This window comes from Pempheris klunzingeri, chromosome 7 (assembly GCF_042242105.1).
Source record: "Pempheris klunzingeri isolate RE-2024b chromosome 7, fPemKlu1.hap1, whole genome shotgun sequence".
Taxonomy (NCBI): domain Eukaryota; kingdom Metazoa; phylum Chordata; class Actinopteri; order Acropomatiformes; family Pempheridae; genus Pempheris; species Pempheris klunzingeri.
In genome coordinates this window covers 23,643,725-23,671,271 of record NC_092018.1, presented here as the reverse complement: position 1 = coordinate 23,671,271, position 27,547 = coordinate 23,643,725, and the positions used below count along the sequence as shown (strand labels likewise).

General features: G+C 42.9%; 2 protein-coding genes across 2 annotated transcripts in view; one reads left to right on the top strand and one right to left on the bottom strand.

The window, feature by feature from the left end:
- Positions 1-424: 424 nt before the first annotated feature.
- On the top strand, positions 425-1,374 carry tcima (transcriptional and immune response regulator a). Its single transcript, XM_070833892.1, has one exon. It carries the CDS (start codon positions 561-563, stop codon positions 861-863), a length of 303 nt encoding a protein of 100 aa, XP_070689993.1. The 5' UTR covers positions 425-560; the 3' UTR covers positions 864-1,374.
- A 13,879-nt stretch (positions 1,375-15,253) lies between these two features.
- The window catches only part of abca2 (ATP-binding cassette, sub-family A (ABC1), member 2), a 92,674-nt gene continuing 80,380 nt past the window's right edge, over positions 15,254-27,547 (bottom strand). Inside the window, exons 33-49 of the mRNA XM_070833050.1 lie at positions 27,383-27,494; positions 27,188-27,248; positions 26,653-26,827; positions 26,407-26,522; positions 25,453-25,600; positions 25,065-25,188; positions 24,561-24,693; positions 23,856-23,976; positions 23,167-23,345; positions 21,645-21,786; positions 21,162-21,296; positions 18,714-18,817; positions 18,515-18,607; positions 17,908-18,010; positions 17,539-17,676; positions 17,229-17,438; positions 15,254-16,688 (exon numbers count right to left, since the gene is read on the bottom strand). Coding sequence (XP_070689151.1) covers positions 16,653-16,688; positions 17,229-17,438; positions 17,539-17,676; positions 17,908-18,010; positions 18,515-18,607; positions 18,714-18,817; positions 21,162-21,296; positions 21,645-21,786; positions 23,167-23,345; positions 23,856-23,976; positions 24,561-24,693; positions 25,065-25,188; positions 25,453-25,600; positions 26,407-26,522; positions 26,653-26,827; positions 27,188-27,248; positions 27,383-27,494 — 2,130 coding nt within the window. The 3' untranslated portion in view covers positions 15,254-16,652. The remainder of the gene's footprint in view (positions 16,689-17,228; positions 17,439-17,538; positions 17,677-17,907; positions 18,011-18,514; positions 18,608-18,713; positions 18,818-21,161; positions 21,297-21,644; positions 21,787-23,166; positions 23,346-23,855; positions 23,977-24,560; positions 24,694-25,064; positions 25,189-25,452; positions 25,601-26,406; positions 26,523-26,652; positions 26,828-27,187; positions 27,249-27,382; positions 27,495-27,547) is intronic.

Below are 27,547 nucleotides of genomic sequence, written 5' to 3'. Positions count from 1 at the left end.
ACAGAAGGAAGACGGTGTATGTGGACACCTTCATGGGTTAAGTAATGTTAAGTTATGTAGTGTTTGTACCATAGAGTGAAAGTGGACATTAAAAAATTAAGAAGGGGAAAAAAAACAGAAAACAAAAGACAATGCATTTTCTTGAATGAAATTAGACTATTCCTAATTATTAATTGGAATAGTAGAATAATTGGAATTGCACCTATGTGACAGCACTCTCTAATTATTAGTGGGCTGTTTGTGGAGATGATTCCTCATCTCTTACACCGCTGTGCGCCACAGACCGACTCTCCAGACTGCTGCGCGCCCTGAGAGGCGGCGCCTCCTCCGTGCGCTTCACGACTGCTGATGTCACCCCTGGAAGCGCGTCCACGTCCCACCGCAGCCCTATAAATCCTCACAGCCTCTGCGCCCGGGCACTCTCTGGGTGAGACGCTGAACGCCAGAGCCGCTCCGGTGACACGGTGCGCACCGAACGACTTATCCGCCGCGAGTCGAGGGGGTGCACGCTCGGAGCAGACAAACACGAGAGAAACCCAGCGGAGAAACAAAGAGACAAGATGTCCACGTACGCGTCCTCTGAGTGCCGTCGCGTCAGCCCCACTGTCCACGGGAACAAGTTCGACACCGCGCACCGCAAGAAGGCTGTGGGCAACATCTTCGAGAACGTCAACCAGGACGCGCTGATGAAACTCTTCCAGAAAACCGGCGACATGAAGGCGGAGGAGAGGGTGAGGAGCATCTTCTCCTACACCCAGGACCCGGAGGAGACGGCCCGGGCCCTGATGGCTTTGAAGCAGAGAAAGAAGGACAAGTTCCTCCGGATCGCCGGCATGGTCCGCCAGTTTCTCAAAATGCGTTGACTGTGTTTTGCGGGGTCTTTTGTCCGAGTCTGTTGGCTCATGTTGTGAGCAGAGTGTGGAAAAACCTCCCACTGTGGAAGTGGGTTGCCGCCGCGGGCGCCTGGAAAAGAAGCGTCAGATGCGGAGGAGGATGTGCAGCCGGCCGCCCTGGAGGGCAGCGCGGACAGCGAGGAGTCCTGTCCGGAGCGGATGGAGCAACACGTGGCTGGGTGATAGGGAATATGAAAGGCCTTCCCTGAGACTTGAATGCACGGACGCGGTTCTGTGGATGCCTGACTGTGAAGCAGCGCCCTGCGCAGGTGCACATCACCGTGCACAGCTGCAGTATCAGACTTTGTGGTGCCGAAGAAGCTGCCTAACGAATGCCTGTCCTGAACACATGCCTTGTCTCTTCAGATGAACACTTACTGGCCACTAATGTGCTATTGTCTCAGAATGTTTTTGCACAATGATTTGCATTTCTGATGTGTTGGTTTGTCATTTTTAATAAATGATTTCATTGTATACATGAGCTGAACTAGAGCTTGTCCTTATTGCAGACATCACTGGTCATGACATCAGGTCAGGTGAGGTTACTCCATCCTCTATTTGTGTTTCTCCTGTTATGTTGCTACATGCAATATTAACTGAGCGGCGTACAGTGGTGTTGACCTTTATCACTCAGAGATTAGTGAGGAGTCAAACCATGAAGATAGACTGCAAAATGAATGATGTAAAAAAAAACAAAAAAAAAAACGAGGCCCATCTTTGGGCATATTGGGAACAAAAACAACAGTGTTAGCATTTAAAACTGAAATAATCTTCCTCTAGAATAGCATAGGACTTGTTTTTAATAAAAAAATAATAAGTTTTGATCCAATTTACTTTTTTTTTTTTGGCATTTTGACAAAACACCAGGCCATCTGCTGTCCACCAGCTGTGTCCCCTGTGTTGGTCATAAAGAGGGAAACCCTCCGGTTAAAAACAATCCAAGTCACCATAGAAACAGGAAAGGGATGTTTCAGTCATGACCTCACGCCTGTGACATAAAGGTGCATTAGGATACACGACAGAAGGGCCACAGCTCGTGTGCAGAGTGTTGAGTCATGTCATCTAGCGTGGAGTTTGTTCAAAAAACAGCAACACGGCGAGCACACATCTGCCTGTATTGTTCCTTGCTCTGACGCAGTGGAGGTCATTTGAAGGGAATAGAGTTACTCGTGAGAGGATGTGGTTCACCTCCATCGGGTTTCCCCTCACAGAGTCGCATGCCTCACCAGACCAGCGTGAACCAGTTTGGTTCAGTTTGGGAGGGGAGGGTGGGGGTTGGATAGCTTTCTGTGTTTGTGCCGGAGTCTATGAATCATCCGTGCTCTCCAGATAAGAGCCTGTCTAAGTAGTAGTAGTAGACAGGTGGAGGCGTCGCTTCCCCACCCTCTCATTTTTTACATTTGACATAAACAGCTCCTCCATCACTGCAACCACATCTGTAACATTTCAAGTCGTCTCCCACAGTGTTTCATCAGCGGCTGGGTGTGTATGTAGGCTTAGTTGCACACACACACACACACACACACACAGAGATCACTTGACTGGGTGCCTGCTAATCTGCTTGCTGTGATCGTCCCTCTACCGGCTCAAACCAGTTCCCTGGGTTGTTATGTATGGAGGCATCTGCCTGCAGGCACTCCTTGCTAGAGCTGAGAGAGAGAGAGAGATGGGAAACTTGAGTAGCATTCACCCTAAGCTTTATAACTCAGGTGTATAATCACCCGTCACCGGTAAAAGTAGTGTTTGTGTGCTGACGCAGGAAACAAACCCAGACAGCCAGATGTTCACACTCTAATCTAAAGATTGATTAATCTAACTTGTAAACTGCTTCTCTAGACAATCTTTAAGGATGAGCTGGACAGGGATTTTCTGTACAGGATAAATAGCACAAAAGAAAAAAGGAAAAGGTGTAGAATGATCAAATTTACAATACAATAAGATTAGATAAGATGGAGATCAAAGCAAAGCAAGGTGTGTGTATTTCTGTATGTGCACGGTAAACAGCCGTGAATTTCATGGCTTAACGACAACATTCTTTTTCTTGTGCAAAATAGGTAAAATCATCTTAATATGGTCGTTCTTTCTTTTTTTTTCTTTCTTTTCTTCTACATCTTCTCAGCAGCACATTTGCATCACCAAATTCAAGGTGCCACTTCAACGTAAAAACATGCTTGTCCATGCTGAGCTACTGCAGAACATGGCACTGCAACACAGCAGACCTGCTCCCTGCGTGGATATAAAGACTCATGCTAGTAAGCTAATTAAAGAACCACCTCTGAGTTTCAGGTTATTGTACACCACTGAAATTAAAATTCAAAATATTCTATTCCATTTCTGTGAATAGATCCTCCTAAATCCAACAGAAAACAAGTATATAATAGCACTATCTAACCCTGACCCTTTTTGTATTTGATTTAGGCTAAATTATTTTTATTTTCTATTCAAATAATAATGTTGAGCCAAAGTTACAGAGGTCACAGTGCAGCCACCTTTTAATTTACCACTTCATCACAGTTTGTTAATCATGCTGTCTATTTTTGCTCGCATATCTCACACAAGGCAGTTTTTTTTTTTTTTTTTATGAACCCCCTTTACCCTTTCAGCGCCGTCCAGCAGCTGAATAAAATCTAAATATTCAAGGCAATTGTCTTGGCTGTCTTTGCTGTGTTGGCAGCTGTGTGCTGTATTGGACCCGAGCCTGTCCTCTCCCTCCCTCTTCCTGCCTTTCATCAGCCATAGAAACGGTGAATGCTTTGATGTCCACAGACAGTGTGGCAGACAGCCTTCGAGCCTGGAGGACAGTAACCGCAGAGAGGAAGACACAGGGTGGAGATGCGTGCACGTGGGGCGGGGGCAGGGCCACAATCAACCGACATACATGAGAATATAAGAAGTGCTGTGTAGAACATAACAACTTGACCGACGAAATGATAGTGTCGCACTCAGGCAGTCAGCTAATTTAGACCGGCGTAAATAATGCATTAAAATGAAATGCATATTGATATTTTTATCCCTTTATTTAGATACATCAATATCTAGAAAAGGTCAGAGGAGCTATAATGAAATGTGCTTAAGACGAGAATAACAACGCTCTTTCTGAATCCATGTGTTCTCTGTCTTCTGAGAAACATCCATTAATAACAGAATATAGAAGCACCTGGCTGTAAAGGGATCCATGTCATCCTTCTGCCTGAACAAAGAGAAAGGTTATAGCACCATTTCTTTGTGTAACCAAATCAAAATCTGGCCTGGTCCTTGTAAGGTTAAATATTAGTCTCTTTTGATAAATGTAGCCAGTGGGATTTAGATAAAGAGAGAGAAGAAAGAGGCGAAGTGGAGAAGTGCTAGATTAGTGATCACGGCGCAGGGAGTGGCAGTCTACTCGGTTCCAGCGCAGACCGGTTCAAACCAAGGTCTGTGATGAGGAACTAAGCATGAGCTGTACACAGGCTTAGGATTAGTCAGCGTTCAGCAGGAAGGTCTTGCCATAAAATCAACAGCTCTCAACATCAGCGTCTGGTTTGATAAAGTGGAGCGGGCTGCGACTCTTGGCCAGTCTAATGTTAACAAAAGGCTCCTCTTAATTCTATTTTTGACTTGTTTTATCGTAATTAATGGCAAGCTGATGAATCCTTCCCGAAAAAGGCATCACAGAGCGATACAAAGCTGGAGAGCCAGCGAAAGAAATGATTATATTTCCCTTTATCAGAAAAAGGCTTTTGTTCACACACTGCTTATTTTAAGAAGTGGGGGAGGTTACCTGCAGCCACCCACCACCAGCTGCTCAAGTGTCTTTACAAATGGACTCCCTCTTGTTGAATGATTATACTGCTATTCCATCCTGATGCTTCATGTCTCTTTAATGTCTGTTACTAACTTGGTATCTTCCCTGGAGTCTTTCTGTGCTTTTCTCATCTCTCAGGTTCCTGTGGATCCTGGTCCTGGTTCTCCTGCTGTGGTTCTCTGGTTCCTGTGGATCCTGGTTCTTCCCGTTAAAGGGGAGTCCTTCCTGCCACGGGCTCTCTCTTAATTAAAGAGTTTGGTCTAGAGCTGCTCTTTATGGAAAGTGTCTTGAGATAACGCTGTTATGAATTGGCGCTATAGAAATAAAGATTGACTGATTGATTGATTGATTGATTGATACTGAAGAACTATGACTTAATAATACAATTTTTGATGGGTTCAAGGTGATTCTCAAAATAGTGACAAAAAGGATCACAGTCCTTTGTTGCAATGCTAATTATGACTTTAAAAAAAAGTACAGCTGAGGCTAATGGGAATGTCATCAGTTTCACAGCTATTTGGTCATGAATCAAGCAATAAAGTATTGGACAGCTTCACATGAATTTGACGGATGCTAAAGGAAAGGTTACAGTAGCATTGTGTAACTTAGGAAAAAGAATCTTTTTGTCATATTTGCTGAAACTGTTCACTCAAGGCTGTGTGTGTGTGTGTGTGTGTGTGTGTGTGTGTGTGTGGGGGGGGGGGGGGGGATCACCAGCTGAGGCTCAGCCAGCAGTGCTGCAGCCCCTCTACTAGGTTGTTATCTGCAGTGTTACAGAGGGGGAGGGGGAGGGCGAGGGAAGCTGAAGTTCACTGACTTCTCAAAGTTCCCACCCACTGCTTTGAGGAATCACCAGTGTCTTATAGTTCATCCTGTAGGGTTACATTTCTGTTCCAAATTTCATGTCAGGTCATTAAGTGGATATTGTGTGAAGATATCAGGTGGATTTTCTGAGTATATAGCTACACTGGGGCCTGTTAACCCTCCCTCTGATAATAATCAACATGAAATAGGAGCCATTCTTTTTGGTTAGAACCCAGCAAACTTGCTGAGAAACTCTTACTTCATTCTGCTAAATCATCACTAACAGGCTCCTACTTCTTGATCCAGTCATTAAAGTGAAGTGTAAACTGAAAACAGAACCTGCCATGAAAGAGTGTCACGTTCAGATCCTTTACAATCCTCAAGCACCCTTCTCTTAATCTCTGATTGACTAAGTTGCCTCCTCTAGTGCGGAGTGCGTTTGATGGTTCACTGCCCTGCTTTCTCTATCACACGTCAAAAGCAGCTGGTTGAGCGCCCAGCCAGGACAGGGCAAAGGTCAAGCGGTTACGACGATGTGCAATCCATATGCAAGATGAGGGCCAAGGGGAGGAGAGGAAAAATGCAGGAAAAGAATGGGCACAAAAGTATGAGAGAGTTTTCCTTGAAATGCCAGCCTGTCTTACTCACAGTGTTTCCCACAGGGGCCCCATGTGTACAGTGGTATCAGCCTGATTAGCTCATGAGGGGAATACAAAAAAACCACACAGACTGAAAATGAAACACATTCCTTTGTGTCAAAGAAAGATTCCTGGAATTTGGCACATTTGCAGCCTCTGATTGTCTTTGTGCAGATGGCATTCCCTCGTGAGCAAAGCTGGACAGTCAGTCTGTGTTGTTTTTGGATGAGTCAGGGCATTGTGCTCACTCTCGTACGCAGATTGCTCCATCCTGGTATTAACACTGCTGCAGATGCTGCGTAAGTAGTTTGCGTCGGAGGTGACCCCTTGCTACGTAGACAGCAAACACAGTGGGACCACGCAAGACACCCTGATGACCTCAAGCAAAACATGAAACATCATGGTAAACTCAACTCACATTCGGGTTCGTGATCCTTCTTGCAATTGCAGCTGCTCATTGATTTGACAAACAAGGGATGGGTGCCAATGGTGACTACAGAGTATTGGATTGATAATATGACCATAAATGGTTGGAGTGGCTCTGTTAAAAGGAAACGGAAGAGTTTCCATGTGGTGTGTTTGTAAGATTACTTTTTTTTCCACTGTAAACTGGTTATGTTCTCCCATTCTGTGACTATACTTGAAGTTGAGTTGAAGTTTAAAGCTGCATTTGATGAGCAATCTACGTTGACAGACCCATCTTGTTAGCTTTTAGTGACTACAGACCTAGAAAAACACATTACATTCTTCAAAATGTTGATGCTGGGGGCAAAACAAGAGGAGTTCATGCTAAATGTAGTTTAACAGGTTAGATGTAAACCAAAAATGTGAAGTTCAAAGTATCTGAAATAAAACAAGACTTTAGTGTCAACATGCTCGCAGTTCTATCAGGGTGTTACTTGGACACGGCGGTGCTTCGAGCTACATCTTATTTCACTCACATTTCACCACAAATAGAAACCTGCAGATGGTGCTATTGGAAAACTCATACTCATTATCATCATCCTCATTAGATTTCATCCTCTGGGGAAGTTGTGTAATTTGGCTGAAAGTCCCAAACCAACAAGCTGACATTGCTGACAATGCCAGATTGCTCACAAACCTCTCTGTTTGCAAGCAAGAACCTGCAAAGTGTGTCAATGCAACCTGTTCCCGGTGAAAACCATAAATGGCCTTGAACACCGAGCATGCAAGTAAGAGATTTTAAATCTTGTTTTTCTGTCATTTATTTGATAAGCATCAAGAGAAACATGATCTATTAGAAAACAACAAGGTGATACAACATCAGCTCAACGTCACACTGGCTGTCCAGCTTCAGATTTCAATTATTTGAACTTGAGATCAGTTTTATCCAGTATTCACTTGCCATGGAGAGCGCTGTGGGGGCAGACAAGCAGCAGATATGAGGGCTGAATCTTCAGCGCACTTCTCTGGCCTTTAGTAACCTCTGCCTTTGTAGCTGTGTCTCCAACAGAACGGTCTGTTCTTTGAGTTTGTGTGAGATGAGTCCCTGGAGTTACAGCACGGTCATGTCCAGGGTTTGGTCAGGATGGGGGCCTCTATTGTTCGCATTTGTCTGCAACAGTGTGTTGTGTGTGTTTTAGGCAGCTCTGAAGAAAACCTTTTCCTGTGTGGCGCTGGAGGTTCCTTCTAGGGTGGGTGGGGGGGTTGGCTGATGGCCCTGCAGACATGCTGTCTCGCTCCAGTTCCACCACAAGGCCTTACCATTGTTCTGCCTCTCACTCCCTTTATCCTGTTCAGTCTGCCAACCCGCCAGCCTCCCACACCTCCACCCTCTCCTCTTGTCTCTTGCCCTGCAGGTGCAGCTGATCCATGGCCCAGAGAAGGAGGAAGTGTCGGCCAAGAAACAATAGTGGACCTCAGCTCCTATTTATATATCAATTCATTGTTTTATCTATGCGTTTAACAGCTTATTTTGAGCTTTGACATCAGTTTGGGCCGTTTTGTAAGCACACTGATTGGAAAACCCTAAATCAGCATGCAAGCATGTTCAGCATGGTGATGGTGAACTAGGTTACTGTATTCACCTTTTCACCTGGGTAGACAGAAAACAGAGAATATTTTACATTTCAGTACCTTCATCTTGTCATAGCTACAGCCTGGCCTAGCACATATTGAATGAAAGGCAGGGAAACACCTCTCTCTTATGCAATCTGCCAATGATAACATCTTTATGAGTGTTCCGAAAGCACTCATGAGATACTGCAGGTGAGCACCAGCGTTATGCATTATGCAGGTCAAAGTGCTCAGCTGGTGAAATGTGGCGGACAGATGATATGTAACAGGGCACTGAGTACATGTCCTGGATTTCAGACTGAATGGACTCCAGGCTGTACATCACTGATAGGAGACAGTGAGTTTGTTGATGTTCATGCACACCTCAAGCAACAGCAGTACACACTGCAGCCAGCCAACTCTCATCCAGTCTAACATGGCCAGGACCCTTTGCTGACTTTGTTTGCACTCAGCCAAAAAATTCTGTGTGCCTTCTGCACCCAGTTGCACTATTCTCAGATTGGCAATATTGGAAACGACATAAATGAATACCTTAATTGTCGTGGGGATCATATGAACAGTACAATACAGAGTGACCGACATCAGCGACAATGTGTTTCTCCGGATATTGTTCTCAGACAAATGTTCGTTTTCACAGATCCAGAGCGAAATGTGCATAACAACAGACGCTTCCAAACACTTAGATCTGCCCAACATCCATCAGCTGAGACAGGAACTTGATAACGCAAAAGGAAACCGATAAGGCTCAATTGCACTGTAGCTGATCCATATCTGAGTGGGCAAACGTCAGGTGTTACGCCACTAAGAGAGCGGATATGTCGTCAGTGGGCTACAGTCGCGCTTTGGTCTGGGCTCTACATTACTATAACAGCTGCTGGGGTCAGTTCATTAACATGTGCATCATAACAGACATGCCACTGATTTTCAAAGGGACAATGCACTTTGTTCACTGCATCGTTTCCTTCCTCCAGTTATCTTGTAATAAAATCAGGCCATATCTGCTCTGCAATCTAACACTCAATAACACACATTTCACTGATCCAGACACAGAGGCTCTCTCAGAGGCTGGACCTTGGACCTGCTGATTTAAACAATGGCTTTTGTCTAGATGTTGTGCTGTTTAGAACTGTCAATGCTTTATTCAGAAGACATACCTGGATATAAGCATCTCCCTCTTCTCTTAACGTTTGACTCATTACCTAAAGAGAACTAAGCGGGGATTTGATCATTTGAGATAATGCTGTTATGGATTGGCACTATATGAATAAAGATTGGTTGATTGATTGAAGTCCATCCATAATGTTGGCATGTTGGATAAACACAGCAGATTTGGCGAACATGAGCTCAAGACACAAAAACCAAAACGCTAAGGGTTGCGTTATGAGAATTCCCATCCGAGGACATGCTCGCGAATTGTCAGACAGAGTGGCAATCGAGGGCTTGCTCTGCAACGGTGTGTAGCCTCAAATTTGTAATGCTAATTAGCAAACATTATCACGCTAACACATCAAAAGATATGGTCCACATTATACCTGCGTAATCATTATCATTGTACTTTGCTGGAGAGTAACACAGTAACAGTATTTAATAGGACAAAAGCATCTGCATTTGAAAAATGTTGAACATACACCAGCTGACTTTCATCCTAACATAACAAAATAAAGCCTCTCTGGTGAAATGCTGCCTGTTAAAAGAGCTGAGGACACAGGTGGCCTTTTGGCTGCACACAGAGAGCTTTAATGCTGGATCAGCATACGCAACAACAACAGTGAGTAAAACCTGCAGAGTATCTACCTGCATGTGCTTGGCCCCAGAATCAGTTCTTAACCTGCTCAGATTAACCCTGCAGGTCAAGTCAGAGGGTGCTGGAGCCACCACAGCACTGCTTTATCCAGGCAGCCTGGCACCTACAGTAAAGCCTATAAGCAGATCAGCTGTCAGCCGGCCAGAACAGACGTACTACCACACCACACCGCGCACAAAACAGTAACCTTCACTGAGCAGGCTGACACAATTCTGTGGTTCTCTCTGTGGAAACCACATGTTTACAGTATTGTTCCTTTACTCAGACCCAGCCAGAAGAGCTAGGTGTGTGACGGAGTACTCACAACACTTGTGAGGGACCGCCAGAAATGATGATGATGATGAAGAACGTCTCTTGTGCTGTCAGGCACGGTTAGAGCTGTAGATTTACAGACAGACAGACAGACAGACAGATAGACAGATAGACTGATATTGGACACCAGTCGTTGCTGTACCCTGGCTGGAGTTATGTCACAGCATTGGAGCTCAGCTTCTTCAGGAGGCAGCTCAAAGCTCCTGTGCAGCTTCTAAGCCTACAATACCATTAAGTTCATTTTGACTTTATTTTAGCCAAATTATGTCTTGTTTGATATGCATTTTTTATTTCTCCTTGCTATTTGGGCATATTGGACCCTGATAAGTATAAAACCTAAGCATCATCTTTTTACATGGTGTAGTTTTAGAGAAAAATTATGTCCACATATGTGGACAATCAGTCTTAATTTCCAGAAAACACAATAATGTCACCTTTGTGCAAAACTCTTTATTTCCACCCTGAACATAGCAGTTTTTTTTCCTGACTGCTTTTGCATGTATTTATAACACATACAAAACATATTTTGAACATGTTTTGAAAATCACGGTGCAAAAAACAATATGAAATATCAACAATTTTGCCCACATACATGTCCATACGGCCCCAGCTAAGCAGAATTAACTACTATGGTAATATAACCCAAGATGTGATGTCCACGCATGTGTACGCCAGGTCTTTAGAGGTTAAAAACGACTTCCTCCAAACACAAAATCATAGTTTCTGGCACTTTTTTGAAGCAGAATTCTTTGCCATGAACCTTTCTGCCCTCTGATCAAAGTCATTGATTGAGTATTTAGCTGCTATAGTAATGACCTGAAACTATATACAAGATAAGAGAGAAAGGAAAGAGACCAGGGAGAAACAGCGCTTGTGTCGCTGTTGACTCACCGGGGCTTGTCTACTACCTGCAGTGAACACTGAGATGAGATGAGATTACTGTTGGCATCCACGTGGAGCCATGAAAACTGGTTCCAACCAGATTTCTTGGTTTTGCCACTTGCATTACCTTGTTGGTTGTGTCAGTCAGAACTGTTTTAGATATCACCTCAGACCCACTTTGTTGTAGATTTCAATTTCCTTCAAATGTCATACGGTTATAATGTAGTTTATGCACACTGAAACACTGTAAAAGCAATAGAAGAACGCGACAGTTCTAACTTTTCCCCCACTATTACTTGCTGTATATCACAATGACAGAGCAAATGACGTCTGGTAAGTGGTTGGAGGGAGATTTTACCTGCTGACAGTGATTGAATTTTGGATTCAGGGTCAGGGAAAAGTCTAGAGCAGCTCCAGTGTGGGGATCTAAAGTGGAGATTGCCATCTGGTGTTAAAACACTATCATAGCTCCACAGTCTAAAAATAATTTGCTCCTTTTCAACTGTAGATATCAAGATTGAAATTAGATTAAGTATATGTACCTGGCTCCATATCTTTACCTGTTGAACCCAAGCGGAGTCCAACTGGGCTCTGCAGGCAAAGAGAGAGAGAGAGAGAGAGAAAACAAACAGCAACTAAAATACTAACAGCAACTATATTACTGAGGATAGGAATGTGACTAATAGTTAGCAATATGGAAACACTGAACAACATGACAATAGTTAATATATGAATAAATTATAGCACGACTAATATAAGTAAAAAATGTCAGCGGCTGACAATCTGCAGCAGTGATTCATGAATCCAGAGAACCACAGCAGGAGAACCAGGACCCACAGGATCCACAGGAACCTGAGAACCACAGAAGGAGAACCAGGACCAGGATCCACAGGAACCAGAGAACCACAGAAGGAGAACCAGGACCAGGATCCACAGGAACCAGAGAGATGAGAAAAGCACAGAAAGGCTCCGGGGAAGATACCAAGTTTTGTAAAAGACATTAAAGAGACATGAAGCATCAGGATGGAGAGGAAGAGGAGGAGAGAGGAGCCCAGTGTATCATGGGAGTCCCCCAGCTGAGCCTTGGTCTAGACCTGCTCTATATGGTGTCTTGAGATAAAGCAGTTATGAATTGGCGCTATATAAATCAAGATTGATTGATTGATTGACCGACAAATCCCTGAAGGCACAGCCCCATGCTGCATTGTAAATCTTGACTTTTGATGGAGCAGTCTCCGTCACCAGTTTGTGTATGTTAGCATTGCTTGGTCACACACACATACAGTATGTAGCCCACATGGACGCACACACAGCAGCCGATATTAACAGCTTTTAACTGCGAACTGCACGAATCACTGCTGCAAAGTTGGCTCATGTTATCAATGGAGATACAATGTACAGTACATGGTCATCAAACTCACGTGTTTCTTTGGATCATTACCCCATCTAGTGGTCAAAATGTATTCTTCAACTTACTGCACGGGTAATCCATCCAAAGCACATACTGGAATTACATTTACATTATATATCGACTAAAGAGACATACCTCTCTTGTCCCGTAGCAATAATGAATATAAATTTACCCACAAAACAAGAGCATGTTGGCATGGATTGCTCTCTGAGTGAAATATTAAACAAAGGAGCTGCATGCAAAGAAAGAATGGTACCTCCTGTTTTTGCATCCAGCAGTTAGAGCTATTTTCTCCCCTTTTTGCCATGCTGCTGCCTTACACTGTGCTTTGTTCAAATTCCAATGGTCATTGTTTTTTCTGTTAATTCCACAATTTGTCACGGGCGAACCTAAACAGACGACGGAGGAGGGAAAACCCCGAACAAACACAGGGCTTATGAGTCACTCTGTTTGATCCTTGCCGGCTGAAAGGAAAAAACAATACTTTGATGTACTCAAAGGAGAAACTGCACAATGACTCAATTTCTATTACACGCAGTCCCACGACAAGCTGTAGAGCAGGACCGCAGGTGTGATAAGCAGTCACTCAAACAGCGTGCAAGCAAATCCATTCACAGGACCTCAAACCACTCAAATGCCTTCCTTAAAACTAATGTGCAACTATAGGTTTGTTGGTGACTAAAGGACATTGTTTAACTGCCTCATATTACATATGGTAAGACACATCCCATGAGAAAAAAACAGGAGCTTAAATCTATAAATCAGCCTGTGCATGCTGATTTTTGTAGTCTCATCACACGGCACCTCACCGTGATCTAGAGCTCATGTCTCAGCTTCATAAGAAATACCAGGACACTGAAATGGAGATGATGAAACACCTGAAATAGTTCGGCAAATTCATCTTCTTTAAAATGCAGCGCCGCCATTAATCTGGCAGATTTAGCAAATAGTAAGAGTCCTCAGTTTTTCCCACTGTTCTCAGTTGTTCCCAAAGTGTAAACAGCTTCTTCTTTATCAGACTCAACAAAGAGCTATCGTTCCACAGGAGCCCGTGTTTGATTTCAACTCATAAATCAACAGGAACTCAGGATTGACTGTTGAGTCTATTCATTATTGACTTTTTAAAGCCACAGTTCAATGACCACAGTGCTGGAGACAGCAGACTTCATCATTTTGGCGTGTGAAGAGCATGAATTAATTGTTGAGTTCACAACAGACCCTTAACAATCAACCAAAATGGTTATTTGTCATTACTCCACAAACAGCCATTATATCGCTCTCTGCACACACACCAGACTACATTCACTAAAACAGGGATTTTACCACACAGAACACAGGAAGCTGCTGCTCTGCTGCTGCCTCATTCGGTTAGTATGTTTGTGTTGTTGTGTGCTATATAAATATTTCTTTGGATCCAAACTAACCATTAAAAGCATCGAAGTAACACAATGACATAAACAAACTCACTGATTGAGTCAGCTGTAGAAGAGAAGCACTGATGTTCTGTTCAGTAAAATCCCTGTTTTACACCAAAAAATGCTCTGGCTTCCAGGTTATGTTCCCAGTGGAGAATGCGGCCCACTGAATATGGGCAGTGGTGTTCATCCCATCATGCTCAGGCCTGGTCGCACTGAATGGCTCGTACCGCAGTGGTGACATCATTCAGAGAGGAAATGACTTTTCTGGGCTTTGAAAAAGTTTTACAAAGATGAAACCCCCACAGCTTAAAGGATATACAATACCAATACAAATACAAATGTCCTGTCAACAGTTTTACAAACTTCTCTTTTACAGTGGTGATCCACAGAAAAATGCTTTTGATTGCAATACCATGACTGACCGCTGGGAGAAATTGGAAGAAAGTCTGGGCGGCCGTCTGGTATCCAGCTCATGAATACTGCTGAGATGGTTGGTGAATGTAATTTGGTAAAAAAAGAATTCGTACATGGAACTGCTCACTAGGTCTGTGGATTATCTTGGATAACTGAGGAAAATGTGTAGTTTTGGCTATGGGTTGTACTGTCCCTTTAAGAAGAGAGGGAATTAGAGCAAACAGTCGGACGTATTGTTTTCAGACAGCCTTGGAAAAAATCGAATCTGCCATTTAAATTGAGACAAACATCCAAGTGAAGTATCAATAAGCACACATTTGTGAGTGGAACAGCAAAATAAAGGCACGACCATCCAGCACGACATCGAATCCAGAGACAAATGTTCAATCACACTTCGATGCTAGTGTCAAATGAGAATCTGATATTACTTTACATTCCCAAAAGGCCATCCAGATCCATATTAAATATAGAGCAAAGCTAAATAATATTGTTTGCATCTAACTCCAGTGGTTGCAGATGACACAAGTACCTCTTACTTCATTGTTTGACTCCATATTACAGTATATATTTGTTTCTGTTATTAGACTGATCCCTGGTTCTTCTTTCTGTTGTTTTAACAAGATGTTGCAAGCTTTGCTTTTGTTATAATCACAGAAAGATCCAAATTAAACTCAGAGAACTCATTTCACTTCACAACGATGAGCATTAATGGTCCTAAATATGTTTGTATATTAGGTTGTATTATGTTTCTGCAGTATTTTTATGATTAGTTAATTCAAATATTTCAACCAACGTTCCTCCATCTTTACATTCTCAGAGAAGAAGAAATGACAACAGTCAGTTTTTCTTGTTTAATGATAACCCCTTCAAGTAGGAAAACAGCCCACCAGAGCCATAATAATCACCAAAAGTATGACTGCAATTAGCTGTGAAAGAAGTAGTGAAACAGTAAGTATTCTGACAGGACAGCTTACAACTCAATTATCACAAAACTCATGAGATAGACCAGTTCAAACCACATGCCAACGTACAGAGAAACATCCATGTTTTTGTAAATGTGGATATTTTGCACATTTGAGTTCTTTAAACTCCATTAAAAATTACAAGATCATCTGCAAATCATAAAACATGTACTATACCCAGGTTAAACAATAGATTATTCTGATCTGAGAGTTCCCTTTAGTATCACAGTGATGGTAGTGCAGTTATTGTCAGGGAATATGAGCAGAGTTCACTTCAGTTTCAGACTGTCGAATGCTAAATTACCTTCGCTGAATATATATATATATAAATATATATATAATCATCGTTATTATTATTATTATTATTATTATACACTGTGTCCGGTTTATAGAGGATCTTCTTGGCAGAGTCCACAACATAATGATATGTTAAAAGCACAAAAGAGAGCATTCAGTAGAAAGAGACCAAATGTACAGTGTCAAAACAAGTTGATTGAAGGGAGGCACCATCAGGACAATAACCATGCCATGGATGTACATTTTCTCTGTGTCTCTGACATCAAGTTCAAAGAAAAGGCCAACAGCTCACACACATTTCTATATCGGGCACTTCCTAAGGTGCATTTCACTAAATCCTCTGTTATTGCAAAATAAATCACACTTGTCAGTCCATAGCTGCTTCAATATCCAAAATAAATCATTCTTCTTGCCACAGAAAAATAGACTGTATTACATTACCACTAGGAATCAACTTCATGACAGCATGCTCTCAAGGCAGGTCTAGTTTGGTACAGTAACAAAGGCCCACTCTGGGTACATCAGGCCCTTTGGCAGGGAGCGCGTACAACCGAATCAAAGTCAAACACTTGGTTTTTAACATATCAGCGATATGTTCATTCACTAACAAAGGCAGCTAACCTACAGTATCCATCAGCCGTCTAGTCAGACACATTCTCAAAAAAAAAATAAATATGGAAACATTCCAGGACAAAGTTTTCAATCCAAATGCAAGCACTCCTGCTGCTGCTGCTGTGTGTCCACCTGCAGGCTGGGCTCTGCACGTCTTCAACTCTGTCTGTGTGATCTGACCTAAACCGCCTCAGTCCCTTCTGGGATGAAGAATTTGAGGCTTAAATACTGAACTACTGGTCCTATGTTCCATGGTGCAGAGAGTTTTGGTCCTCTTCAGGATTAAATCAGCAGCTCCGTTCGCCCTTCAGGCCTCAGAGCTCAAACAGACGGGTTTGGGGTTTCTCCCCCCTGTCACTCTCCTCTCCCCCGCCCTGGCTCATTTCAACAGAGAGTGTCTGTGTTGAAGGAGAGCTGCACCTGCCGAACACACACACACACACAGACACAGACACACAGACACAGACACACAGACACACAGACACACAGACACACAGACACACAGACACACAGACACAGACACAGACACAGACACAGACACAGACACAGACACAGACACACAGACACAGACACAGACACAGACACAGACACAGACACACACACACAGACACACACAGACACACAGACACACACAGACACACAGACACACAGACACACAGACACACAGACACACACACGTTGTTATGTTGTGATAAGATGCATCTTCTGGGATAAACAGTGACACTGCAGCAGCAAACAGTTATAAATCAAGAATCAAGCGCACATGATGGCAACCAACAGTTCGATAAGTCCTGGATGAAGTGTCTGTTGCTCTCAAACAATCCTTTCCAATACTATTTTTTATTTTTTGCTGTTTTTCCATTTTGGTTTATATATCAAAGGGATACTGCACCATCACAGTGCAGCTGTATCTGTGTACTTCTTCTGTAGCTCATGTGAAACCAGGTGTGATCCACTCACCCTTTCCTCTTCAAAGCTGATGAGTCCTTCATCATCGTCACTCTCCAGCTCCTCCGGCGCCTCGCTGATCAGAGCGCTGAGCTCCGTGTTGGCCGGCCGAGACTTCAGCAGGTTTAGAATGCGCTGCAGGGGGGACTGTCCACCACCCGGGGGGGCCACCTCCTGCTGCTCCAGGTTGTCACTCTGCTTCTTAGCAAAGTTGACAAACACCTGGGCAGAGAAAAGACACACATGATGCATTTATTCCTGTTTTCTCTGTTGATGCACGATCCTGCTCGTAGCTGAGACCTAGTGTCACATGCTGACTCACGTTGTCCAGAGTGGTCTGACTGACGGAGTAGTCCTCGATGCCCAGCACCTCCACCACCTGCTCCATCTTACTGAAGACCTGAGCCAGTGAGATCCGCTCAGACTTCAGCTGGTACTGGACTTTGGTGTGGTGACGCTCCTGCAAGTATGACAACAGACAGCTTAACGTCTGAAACAACTCAAAAAGAGGTGGAGGGATTTCAACATATTTGATTGGCTGTATTTAAACGCCTGGGGGAGGACTTTAACACATGTGGCTGACTGCATTAGGAAGCTGGATTTAAATAATTCCCACCAGCAGAATTTAAATATTGGGGGTTGTTTATACGCTTGGGGCGGTATTTAAATACTTTGAGGATTGGAAGTCTACCTTCGGCACAGCCTCAGGGAAGTTCCGGTTGAAGAATCGAACCACCTCCTTCACATTGGAGCTGCTCTTGGTCCTCACTGTGATCATGTAGCCATCCCCAAACCTGGGACATGAGCATAGAAGCACTGACATTACAGAACAAATAGTTGTCACGGGATACTTAGGTATATATGGTATATCCATTCTCATTTCCAGTTATGTCATGTTCAAACTGTTTGACATATATGCGTTAAATAACTTTCAAAGCACAACGGTGTGAACAGAGTGCACAGACAGGACGCCAAGGCCTCCCGAGCTTGAATGGGCTGAATTTAAAATCCAATGATTACTAAACACTGACTTACAATCAGGTTATTCATTGTCATTCACTTCAATGTACTACTTTACTAAGAACCGGTAAAACTTAATCATGAATGATGTACAGTTTGAAGAATGGTGAACAATTTTAGGGGCATTAATGTTTTTTTTAAGATGACAAAAATGAAAAAAAAAAAAGAACATTAAAAAAAAAAATAAAGTGCTGTGTAAGCTGTTAACACCAAAATTTCAGAGTTTCAATCAATACAAATGAGATCACATCTATAAGGTGGGTGTTTATCTTCCTGACCTGTTCTTGAGGTGCTGGATGCTGCCTAGGCATTTAAACCGGCCGTTCACCATAATTCCCAGTCTGGTGCACAACGCCTCACACTCCTCCATGCTGCAGAGGACAATGAAACCATATACTGGTGAAAAAGAGTACAAAGCAAGCCAGTGTAAAGTATTCCAGCAGAATACCACTGTATGTGAGGATGGGGGTGTCTCACCTGTGGGATGTCAGCACTACAGAGCGTCCAGTCTTGATTATGTCAAGGATTAAATTCCACAGGAATCTTCTGGCCTTTGGGTCCATCCCAGTGGTGGGCTCATCCTGGAAAACCCCACAAACTACAGTTCAGAAGGTTATCGGTTGCTAGAAATTTACAGTTTACTCTGATCGTAGCCCTTGTTGCTGTTTCACCATGTAGCTACACATCCCACGTCCACAGCTACAAAACCTAAAATGAATGTAATTAATCTAATTGTTCATCATGTTCCTTAACACATCAGACTACCAGGAAGATTTTTTTGTAGGCCTAATTCATTTCAGACCCTCTCTACTTCATGTGCTCGCACTGCTGTCTAATAAGGTAACTTATATTCTAAGCATACATTCTAATAATATTATAATGTAATATTATCATAATGTATATAATACTAACATTATAATATGATCAGACTAGTCCACTGTGTCCATGTGTGTCATCAGCTCCATTCAGTCATGTAGCAGTCAGTAAGTGAATACACCCTGAACCTAAAATGAACTTAAGTATGTTCTAAGTTTGAGATCAGAACCAGTACAGGGTTAGTTTGACTGACAGGTGTTTGTTCCTGGAATGACAGCTGTAAAAATCATGTGATCTGCAGAACCAGACAAAATCTAAAAACAGCTGCGTTTCAGTTAATATTAGATGAAGTTCTGGAAGTTCAGAATCTTACGACTGCACCTTTATCTCAACCACTTCTTTTGGAGCAGGTTTCTACTGGCTGTGTTGTGACTCCCCGTGTGCTTTAATCAGTGGTATTTTGTGAATTGCCTGATCAATTGCTCAATAAGCAGAGAGGGGGGTGTGTGAATTGCAAGATGAAGTCTGAATTCCATTCTTAGTTGACCTGAAGCTTGACTATTATTAGTCTATTTCTTTGGCATGGCAGTAACTACTTGTGTGCCGTTAGTCGGTTGTGCCGGGCTGAGGCTTAATACTGTTGTCTTGCCACCCACTTGAAACCGATGTCTGTACTTGGTTTGAGATATAGCACAGTTGGGAATCGTGCCATTAGTACAATTTCAAACAGACCCAAAGCAAAACTTTAGTGCAACGTGATACCGATAACTTGGAAGTGTTACATCTTGTTACATCTTAATATACCTCTGTGCTGTAGCACTGAGCGGGCTTTTAGTTCTTTGTTTAACAGGACACACTCCCAGTTTTAGATAATATCTAGCTCTTGCTCCGCCATGGTTCAAAGGCACTTTTGTTAATCACTTTGGACAATAGTGTCTGCCAAATGTAACATAAAAATAAAAGGTACGTAATTATATGACAGTGAGCGTTGCAAGCAGAGTATACACTATACAAAAACAAGCAAGAAAGCATGTTCTATCTTTTAATGCATAGCTATTCAGCTGTAAAACATAGTTTCACTAATCTTAACGCAGGCCTAAAGTGTGCACTGTGATGTAGAAATAAATGGTCAAAATTTGAAGAAAAAGAAATACTGGATATGAAAAAGAGGTCAGGACAGTCGAAGTGAAAGCCTCATAGTGAGAATACCTGCAGCTCAGTACAGAAAAGACGGACTGACTGGGATGTAGAGGGATAGAAGACACTCCTGCACAGAAACATGCATAATGTGCAAATTGTACAGGAATATTAACAAATGCCACACGTGATTAAAACCAGGACAAGCCCATAACAGTGAGTAGTATCCATGCATATGGACAAATTGACAAATGATGTTGATGACAAGACTCAGACCAGATGCTGAGTAAAGTTAAATAGTGAGTAAGTAAGTAGGTTTAAAATAACAAAACATTACAAGTCATTTCTATGATATTATGAATGATCCCAAAATACTGACTGGATGAATGCGACTCACTGTTTACAGGCTAAAGTAAATCATCAGTTTACAAACTGACGCAGGTCCACAGTGCTGCAGAGCGGCTCCTCCACACATCCAGAGAGGTTGTTCACCCCGTACTCGTCAGCCATGTCTCTGTGGTCTTCTGAGCACAGCTTGCATCAATCAAAACAATGAACTGTTTGCTGATGTGGCTCCTGCGCTCTGGAACAACCTCCTTCTGGACTTCCGCTCAATCAGCCATGTGGACTTCTATACAGCTGGGCCTTTCATTGATTTTTGTGCTTTTGGTTAAATGTCAAAGACCCAGGTTGTAATAAACCAGTCTGATTCTTCAGTGATTCACAGTAGCCCCAGTGATCCATATGCTAATAGTTTAGTTGTGGATGGAGTACTGACATGTGTAACTACACTACGCAGTGCAGCTGGGGAGATACTGTAGACCAGAGTCATTCCAGTCTTCTTGTGTTCATCCTCTGATGGGAACAATTTTGAAAATTCTACTTTTTTTGACTTTGAATTGAGTGTTTTCTACTAATGCCAACTCAGAGTGTGCTTGTGCAGCATGTGAGACATCCATTCAAACTTCTTACCAGGAAGATAAGTGAGGGGTATCCGATCAGAGCGATGGCAGTGGAAAGCTTCCGTTTGTTTCCTCCACTGTAAGTGCCGGCAGGTTTATCAGCATACTTAGACAACTCCAGCTTTTCTAATGCCCACTGCACCACCTACAGGGGAGAGAAAGGTCATGTCAGTCTGTGATGGAGATGAGGGCACGGGGGGTGAACAAGTTGTGTTAAGATTTCCCACCACCGGACAAACTGGCACCAGATTTGAGATTTGAATTACAGCGATTCAGCTAGTGGGGCTGGACTGACTGTGTGTGTGTTCAGCCTTTTATTGCTATCTTTGAGGGGACCATTAATAACTTTAAACCACTGCAATGAGGACATTTCTACATACTAAGGACTTTTAGCTCAGTCCTCCTTAGAATTACGGCCTATGGGATGCGATAAGCCAACTGGGATCCTCACAAGTATGGAAAGACAAATTTTGAGTGTGTGAGAGGAACCAACCCTCTCCTGGTCCTTCCATGGAATGCCACGGAGGCGAGTATAAAGCTCCAAATGTTCCCTGGCTGTCAGGTCGTCAAACAGAGCGTCAAACTGTGGACAGTAGCCGATACTCTGCTGCACACGTAACAGGTCCTTCAGGATACTGCACACAGACACACATACACATTAACATGCAAAGGAGTATGTTTGCTTCCTTGATATTATGTATTTATCTCAAGGAAAAATTGTACAGCAGTTGTATTACAAAGCAGGAACTACACAATCCCAAAAATATACACAGTGTATGGTGAATGCTATATAACTATCTGTGTACAATTTCAAATCAAATGGAATTGTAATTGCGTGTAATAACCCACTGTTGCACGTCGGTAATCCATGGAGATGCACTGATCCAGAGAGACACAGAGACATAAAACAAACTGAACTGAGGTGGAGCCTGAACGGAGGCTGAAGTCACTTCAGCACGTCAGGACTCTGCTGTCCGTCTCTCAGTCTGAGGAACGTGAGTTGTAGACTTTCTGAACCCTGTCAGCTGTAACAGCACTTACAGGTGACTGTGAATCCAGCTGAGACGATGACACGCTAAGAGCCACTGAGCTCCTTAGTACTAACCATTCTATTCTTCATCAGTGGACAAGTCATGACTGTATGCTGGATTATATACGAGTGAGCTTAAAACCCCTAAACAGAGGGGAGTCCACATACACTACTCACAAAAAGTTAGGGATATTCGGCTTTCAGGTGAAATTTCAGGATGAACCTAAAATGCATTCTAACCTTTCCAGGTGAACTTAATGTGACCTGTCCAACTGTTCAGTGTTTCAGTACTTTTTGCACAAGTTGCTGTTCTCTAACAAGAAGCTTAACAGCAACATTCACAACAGGTTTGATCCATGAATCCACCAAAACATTTCCTGCTTCAGTTAGAATTGGTATTTAAACAGTCCTCCTCATCGTGCTGTTCACATTCTGACATCATGAGACCAAGACGACACCTAACAACTGATCAGCAGCACCTCGGCATTGCGAGGCTTCAAACAGGAAGTCCTCAGACGGAGGTGTTCACTGAGCTTAGAGGGTCACAGAGTGTCATCAGGAGGTTGTAACAGTGATACAGAGACTGGAAGAGTCCCAGAAAGGAGAGGAGTGGACGTCCTTTGGCCACATCCCAATTTATTGAGACACTGAAAATGTTTTGTTGTGGTATACCTACCACTGTTGTTAGATTTTCTTTCAATAAATTGTTTAAGATGAATAAAATTACCATTGCATGCTTCTACTTAAATGCCCTACTTTCATGATATAATATCACTGTAGCATTAACTTTTTCCATTATTACTCTACTCCACTATTTTCCATAAATGTCACCTGAAAGTCGAATATCCCTAACTTTTTGTGAGTAGTGTATATTTGACCATATGCTTTTCCTGACTGTTCCCTGGTTGATGACTCAGCCTTGATGTGTCTGTTTTTGTTTTTCTGCCCACACCCATGCACATTAACATGTTTTTCTGCCACTGACCTGTTTCCATTAATGAAGGCCTCTCCTCCGGTGGTGCACTCGTCACCCGTCAGCATCTTGAAGGTGGTGGTCTTCCCGGCTCCGTTCACGCCCAGCAGTCCAAAACACTCACCAGGCCTGACACCCAGACACAGCCGGTCCACTGCCAGGATACGACCCATCTTCCTGGATTTATACACCTGAGGAAGACGTGAAGTACACATGCACACCTACATTAAGGGACTATACCAGTGCAGTGTCAGCTCCTGAGAAGGTCCCTCTCTCACCCACCTGCTCCAGCTCTTCAGCCGGTTCTGTCATACATTTTGTACACAACAGCTGACTGACAAACTCTCGTAGCTTTTGCGCTGCTGTGTTCGCTCAGTAGCTCTGCTGAATCTGTCACTGGGCAGCGATGCTGGCTGTTTTTTCTACTTGGTTTCACTGAGCCAAGTTCGCTCACCGGCTCAGTCACATGCGCTAACATGCATGCATGGAGGTCTCAACAACCAGGACAAAGGACAGAAAAGCTCTGATTACAGAACACACAGTGAGTGTGACTTCATTCTCTGTTCAGGTTGTATCTTCGCATTTCAAATAGTTGTTTGCTGCTATATGAATGTTCTGAGAATCTGTTCTGAAAATCTCACACAGAGAACCTTTAACTACAAATCAAAACGTCCAAATGCTGATGAGATGACAGTTAAAACCTTTGTCAGGTTCTCGATTTTCAGCATGTCGTTGTCGGCGTCTCCTCGCAGCGCTCTTTGTCTCTCACAGGCCACATCCACATCATCATCGTCTATAGGCTGGCAGCTGACTGGCACCCTCCTGGACACACACACACACACACACACACACATAAACATGTATCTTACTCATGGTTTCGCCGTTCCTTTTTACCCTCAGCACATCCACTGTACCTCTACCTCAGATAGTGATATCCTACATTTCCTAAAATGTCATCAAGACTGCCTCATCTTCTGTGCTTAATTGTTTCCCACTGGCATTTATACTCATATTTAATACGTTTGGGTGCTCACAAAATATACAAAATAAGCTGGAACTGAATTATTTAAAAAAAGCATAAACTACATTTCAAAAAAGAAAAGAGTCTAAAATGAGTCTGATTAAAAGTTGTGCAACCAGTCAGAATGGCATTGGAGTGTATTGCAAAGGGAGAAGGTGATGAAAAGATGAAAATAAAGCTTACTAGAGGCTGTATCGTATCCATGTTATTACTCCGAGTCTATGGCTGCATAATATCATGGTCAATTTTCTGTTCTGTTGCTGCTGCGGGAGGACCAGCTGGTATCTGTATCTATAGCTTTCTCTATTATACATAACTGTTGATGATCTCAGGGGTGACGGTAATGCCTGCCACCTCGCAAACAGACAGAAAACACATCACTCACGGTGGTTTCCTGAGGAAGTTGTACTGGCAGAGGATGGTGATGAGAAAGCCAACAAAGCCTTCAATTGTCATGGCGACGAGTCCTCGAGTCACAATGTCCCACTCAAACGGTGACTTCATCTTATCAAACTGGCCTGAAAACACACATTCACAACAACTCATATCTTCTGGTGTGCCATTTTTTTTTTAGTTTTACACCTTCAGGGAAGTGCTGAGAGAAAAATACTGGGTAGAAGAACACCCTACTAATAAAATAGTACAGGTGATACTGTGTCTCTAATTCAAATTTTAGGACGGTAATGACATTAATATTAGGATAACAAAGATAAAATTCACACAACTATTCAACTCATTGCGTGCTTGTGTGCAACACATGCATCTTCTCTTGTGAAAACAACAGTGGGGATCGATCTGTGTTCAAGAACTGCTCTATTTAAAGAAGATTCTGTTCACTTTGTCAACATGTGGGACCGTATCTTCACGCATTCTGTGTGAGACAGTGTACCTATTTTAGCGTAGTATTCATTGATGTACTCGTTGTATGCCATCTCCATCAGGCCATGGCCCAGATTGTAGTTGGGGAAGATCAGGAAACAGGACTTCAGGTAACTGTTGACTTTTTTTAGATCCTACATGGGAAGAAAATAGTGAAGGCATAAATACAGAAAAATCCAAAAGCCACATCTGATGCGGCTTCTGTACTGACAGAACAGAACAGGTTTATTGCACAACACTCTATATCTATGACTAGAATTTATTTTTTCCTACCTCAAATAATTATCTCTTAAACATGTAGGCGTGAACGGATTTTTGACATCTGACACCAGGGGTTAAATGTTGAAAATAACAAGCAAGCAACATTATCTGATGTTGTAAGAACAAGTCAAACTGACCTTGTCATGTTCAAAGAGCTGGAGGAGGAAGGTGGCAACAGTGGCAGTGATGCCTATGAAGAGGTTGATGACGATGAGGAACACGTAGGCTGTGCTGGGCACCTCGAACCAAAAGGATGCTGGGTACATGATGGGAGTGATGGACCACCTGGAAGCAAAGGCACTCATCCTGAGCAAAATCACTGAGGATGCTACTAATGTTTTTAGGTTTACACCAAAAACATGAGGATGCAATATGTAAGGAATCATTTGAATTTCACACTAGTGAAGGTCCCTGTGTTCGAAGCCACAGCCAGTGCTGCTGCTGTTTGTTTAGGTCGCACATCTAGGAAGTCAGTACGTCATCAAACGTGAGAATGAGGGCAAAGAAGTGGGAAGTGTTGAGCTTCTTTTTTCTATTTTCTTCTTGAGAAACATGTAGAACAGAATAAATGTGTAGGAATCAAAGCCGCTGCACCCATGGATGTTTCATCTTTTACTTCAGTATTTAAAAGTAAGTAAAATATAACCTCTCTCTAAAAAAGTTAATGTTTTTATTAAATGGTCAATTCAACTTTCAATAATTGTTGTTGCATTCTATTCTGTTTTCTTTTCCATGAAAACAGAATAAAGTGTTAACAAAATCAAATATACAGTTGAACACTGTTCATAGTGACGTTTGTGGAATACTCTTACTGTTTCCTCACAAATACAAACTGCTGTTGAATTACTGCTGTAAGCACCACCAACTAAATTCTACTCTTTTTGTAAGTTTACTGAAATGACCCTTCAAAAGAAGCCGCGAAACCACTAAACCCCACTATAATGAGACCTTAACCTTACTCTGTACATTCAGTAAGGCTGCATCAGAGCATCACACTATAATGTCTGGTGAGTCAAACGTAGCAACGTGTATATGTGTGTGTGTGTGTGTGTGTGTGTGTGTGTGTGTGTGTGTGTGGTAAGACGTCTCACCCGTAGAGAAGAAAGAGGGAGAGGACGGCAGGGAAATTGGTTGGGGACGTGTAGGCTGGCAAGTCGAACACAAACAGAATAATAACACAGCAAGTGGCAGGTACCAGGTAGTTCAGCTGAGGAGAGATGAGAGGAGAGAACATGTTCTGACCTGGACAAACGCTGCGGTATTTACAATACGACTAACAAAGACTGAGCATGTCACACACACAGCCCTCTGTCACACACACATGGCATCCTGCTCACCATGTCCCATATGTAGTTTGCCAGCCAGTAGATGACAGGGTCACAGCCACTGACAAACTGCAGGTGTTTGGCCTTAGTGGATTTCTCTGCAACCAGAAAAACCACAAAGCTGGCTGGCACAAAGGACATGGCTACAATAATGAAGATGGCAATCACCACATCTGTCCCCTGAAGCCTGCATGAGAGGAGAGCAGAGGAGAGGAGATGTAAAGGGATGTAAATTGACCATTAATAAACATCCAAAAATAATACATCCATGAACTGGCTTTATAATCCTGAATTCATGAAGACAGAACTGCTCATGTTACCTTGTGAAACTACGACTACTGGAGCTCATTATGGATAAGTACAGCTTAAGGAACCTGGAAATTGTCTAAACACCTGAAACATTTGTCTTTTTTTCCACATCTCAGACATCATCACTTGATCTAATTGTAATGATGGCCAAAAACTGCTAAGCTAATCCCCACAGTGTAATGAAGTCCTCCAAGCGATCCTTAAAGCCACTAAATATCAGTGCTGCTGAACAACTTACAAGTAGTCCAAAGAGAGGCTGGCACTGGTTCGATTCATTGGATGGTTTGTGAGTGTGATACCTGCAAAACACACACACACACACACACACACACACACACACAGCAACGGTGAAGGATTTGGAATTCCACAAGGAAGACACATCATCGTATTCAAATTCAAAGAATCTCTGCCCAACTTCATCTTCTGTAATTACCATAGGCAGCAGGGTTTCCCTTGGATGATGGCAGGTTGGCACGCAGGATGGCGTTGTTGAGGACGTTCAGATACGTTGGCATGCTGTGGTAACCTTTGTTGTTGTACAGAACCTGGACACAAGCGTCCGCGTTATCAGCGGTTGTTTATCTAGTATTTGTGATCT

Coding starts and splice junctions, on each gene's coding strand:
- tcima (XM_070833892.1), top strand. CDS start 561: ATGTCCACGTACGCGTCCTCTGAGTGCCGTCGCGTCAGCCCCACTGTC.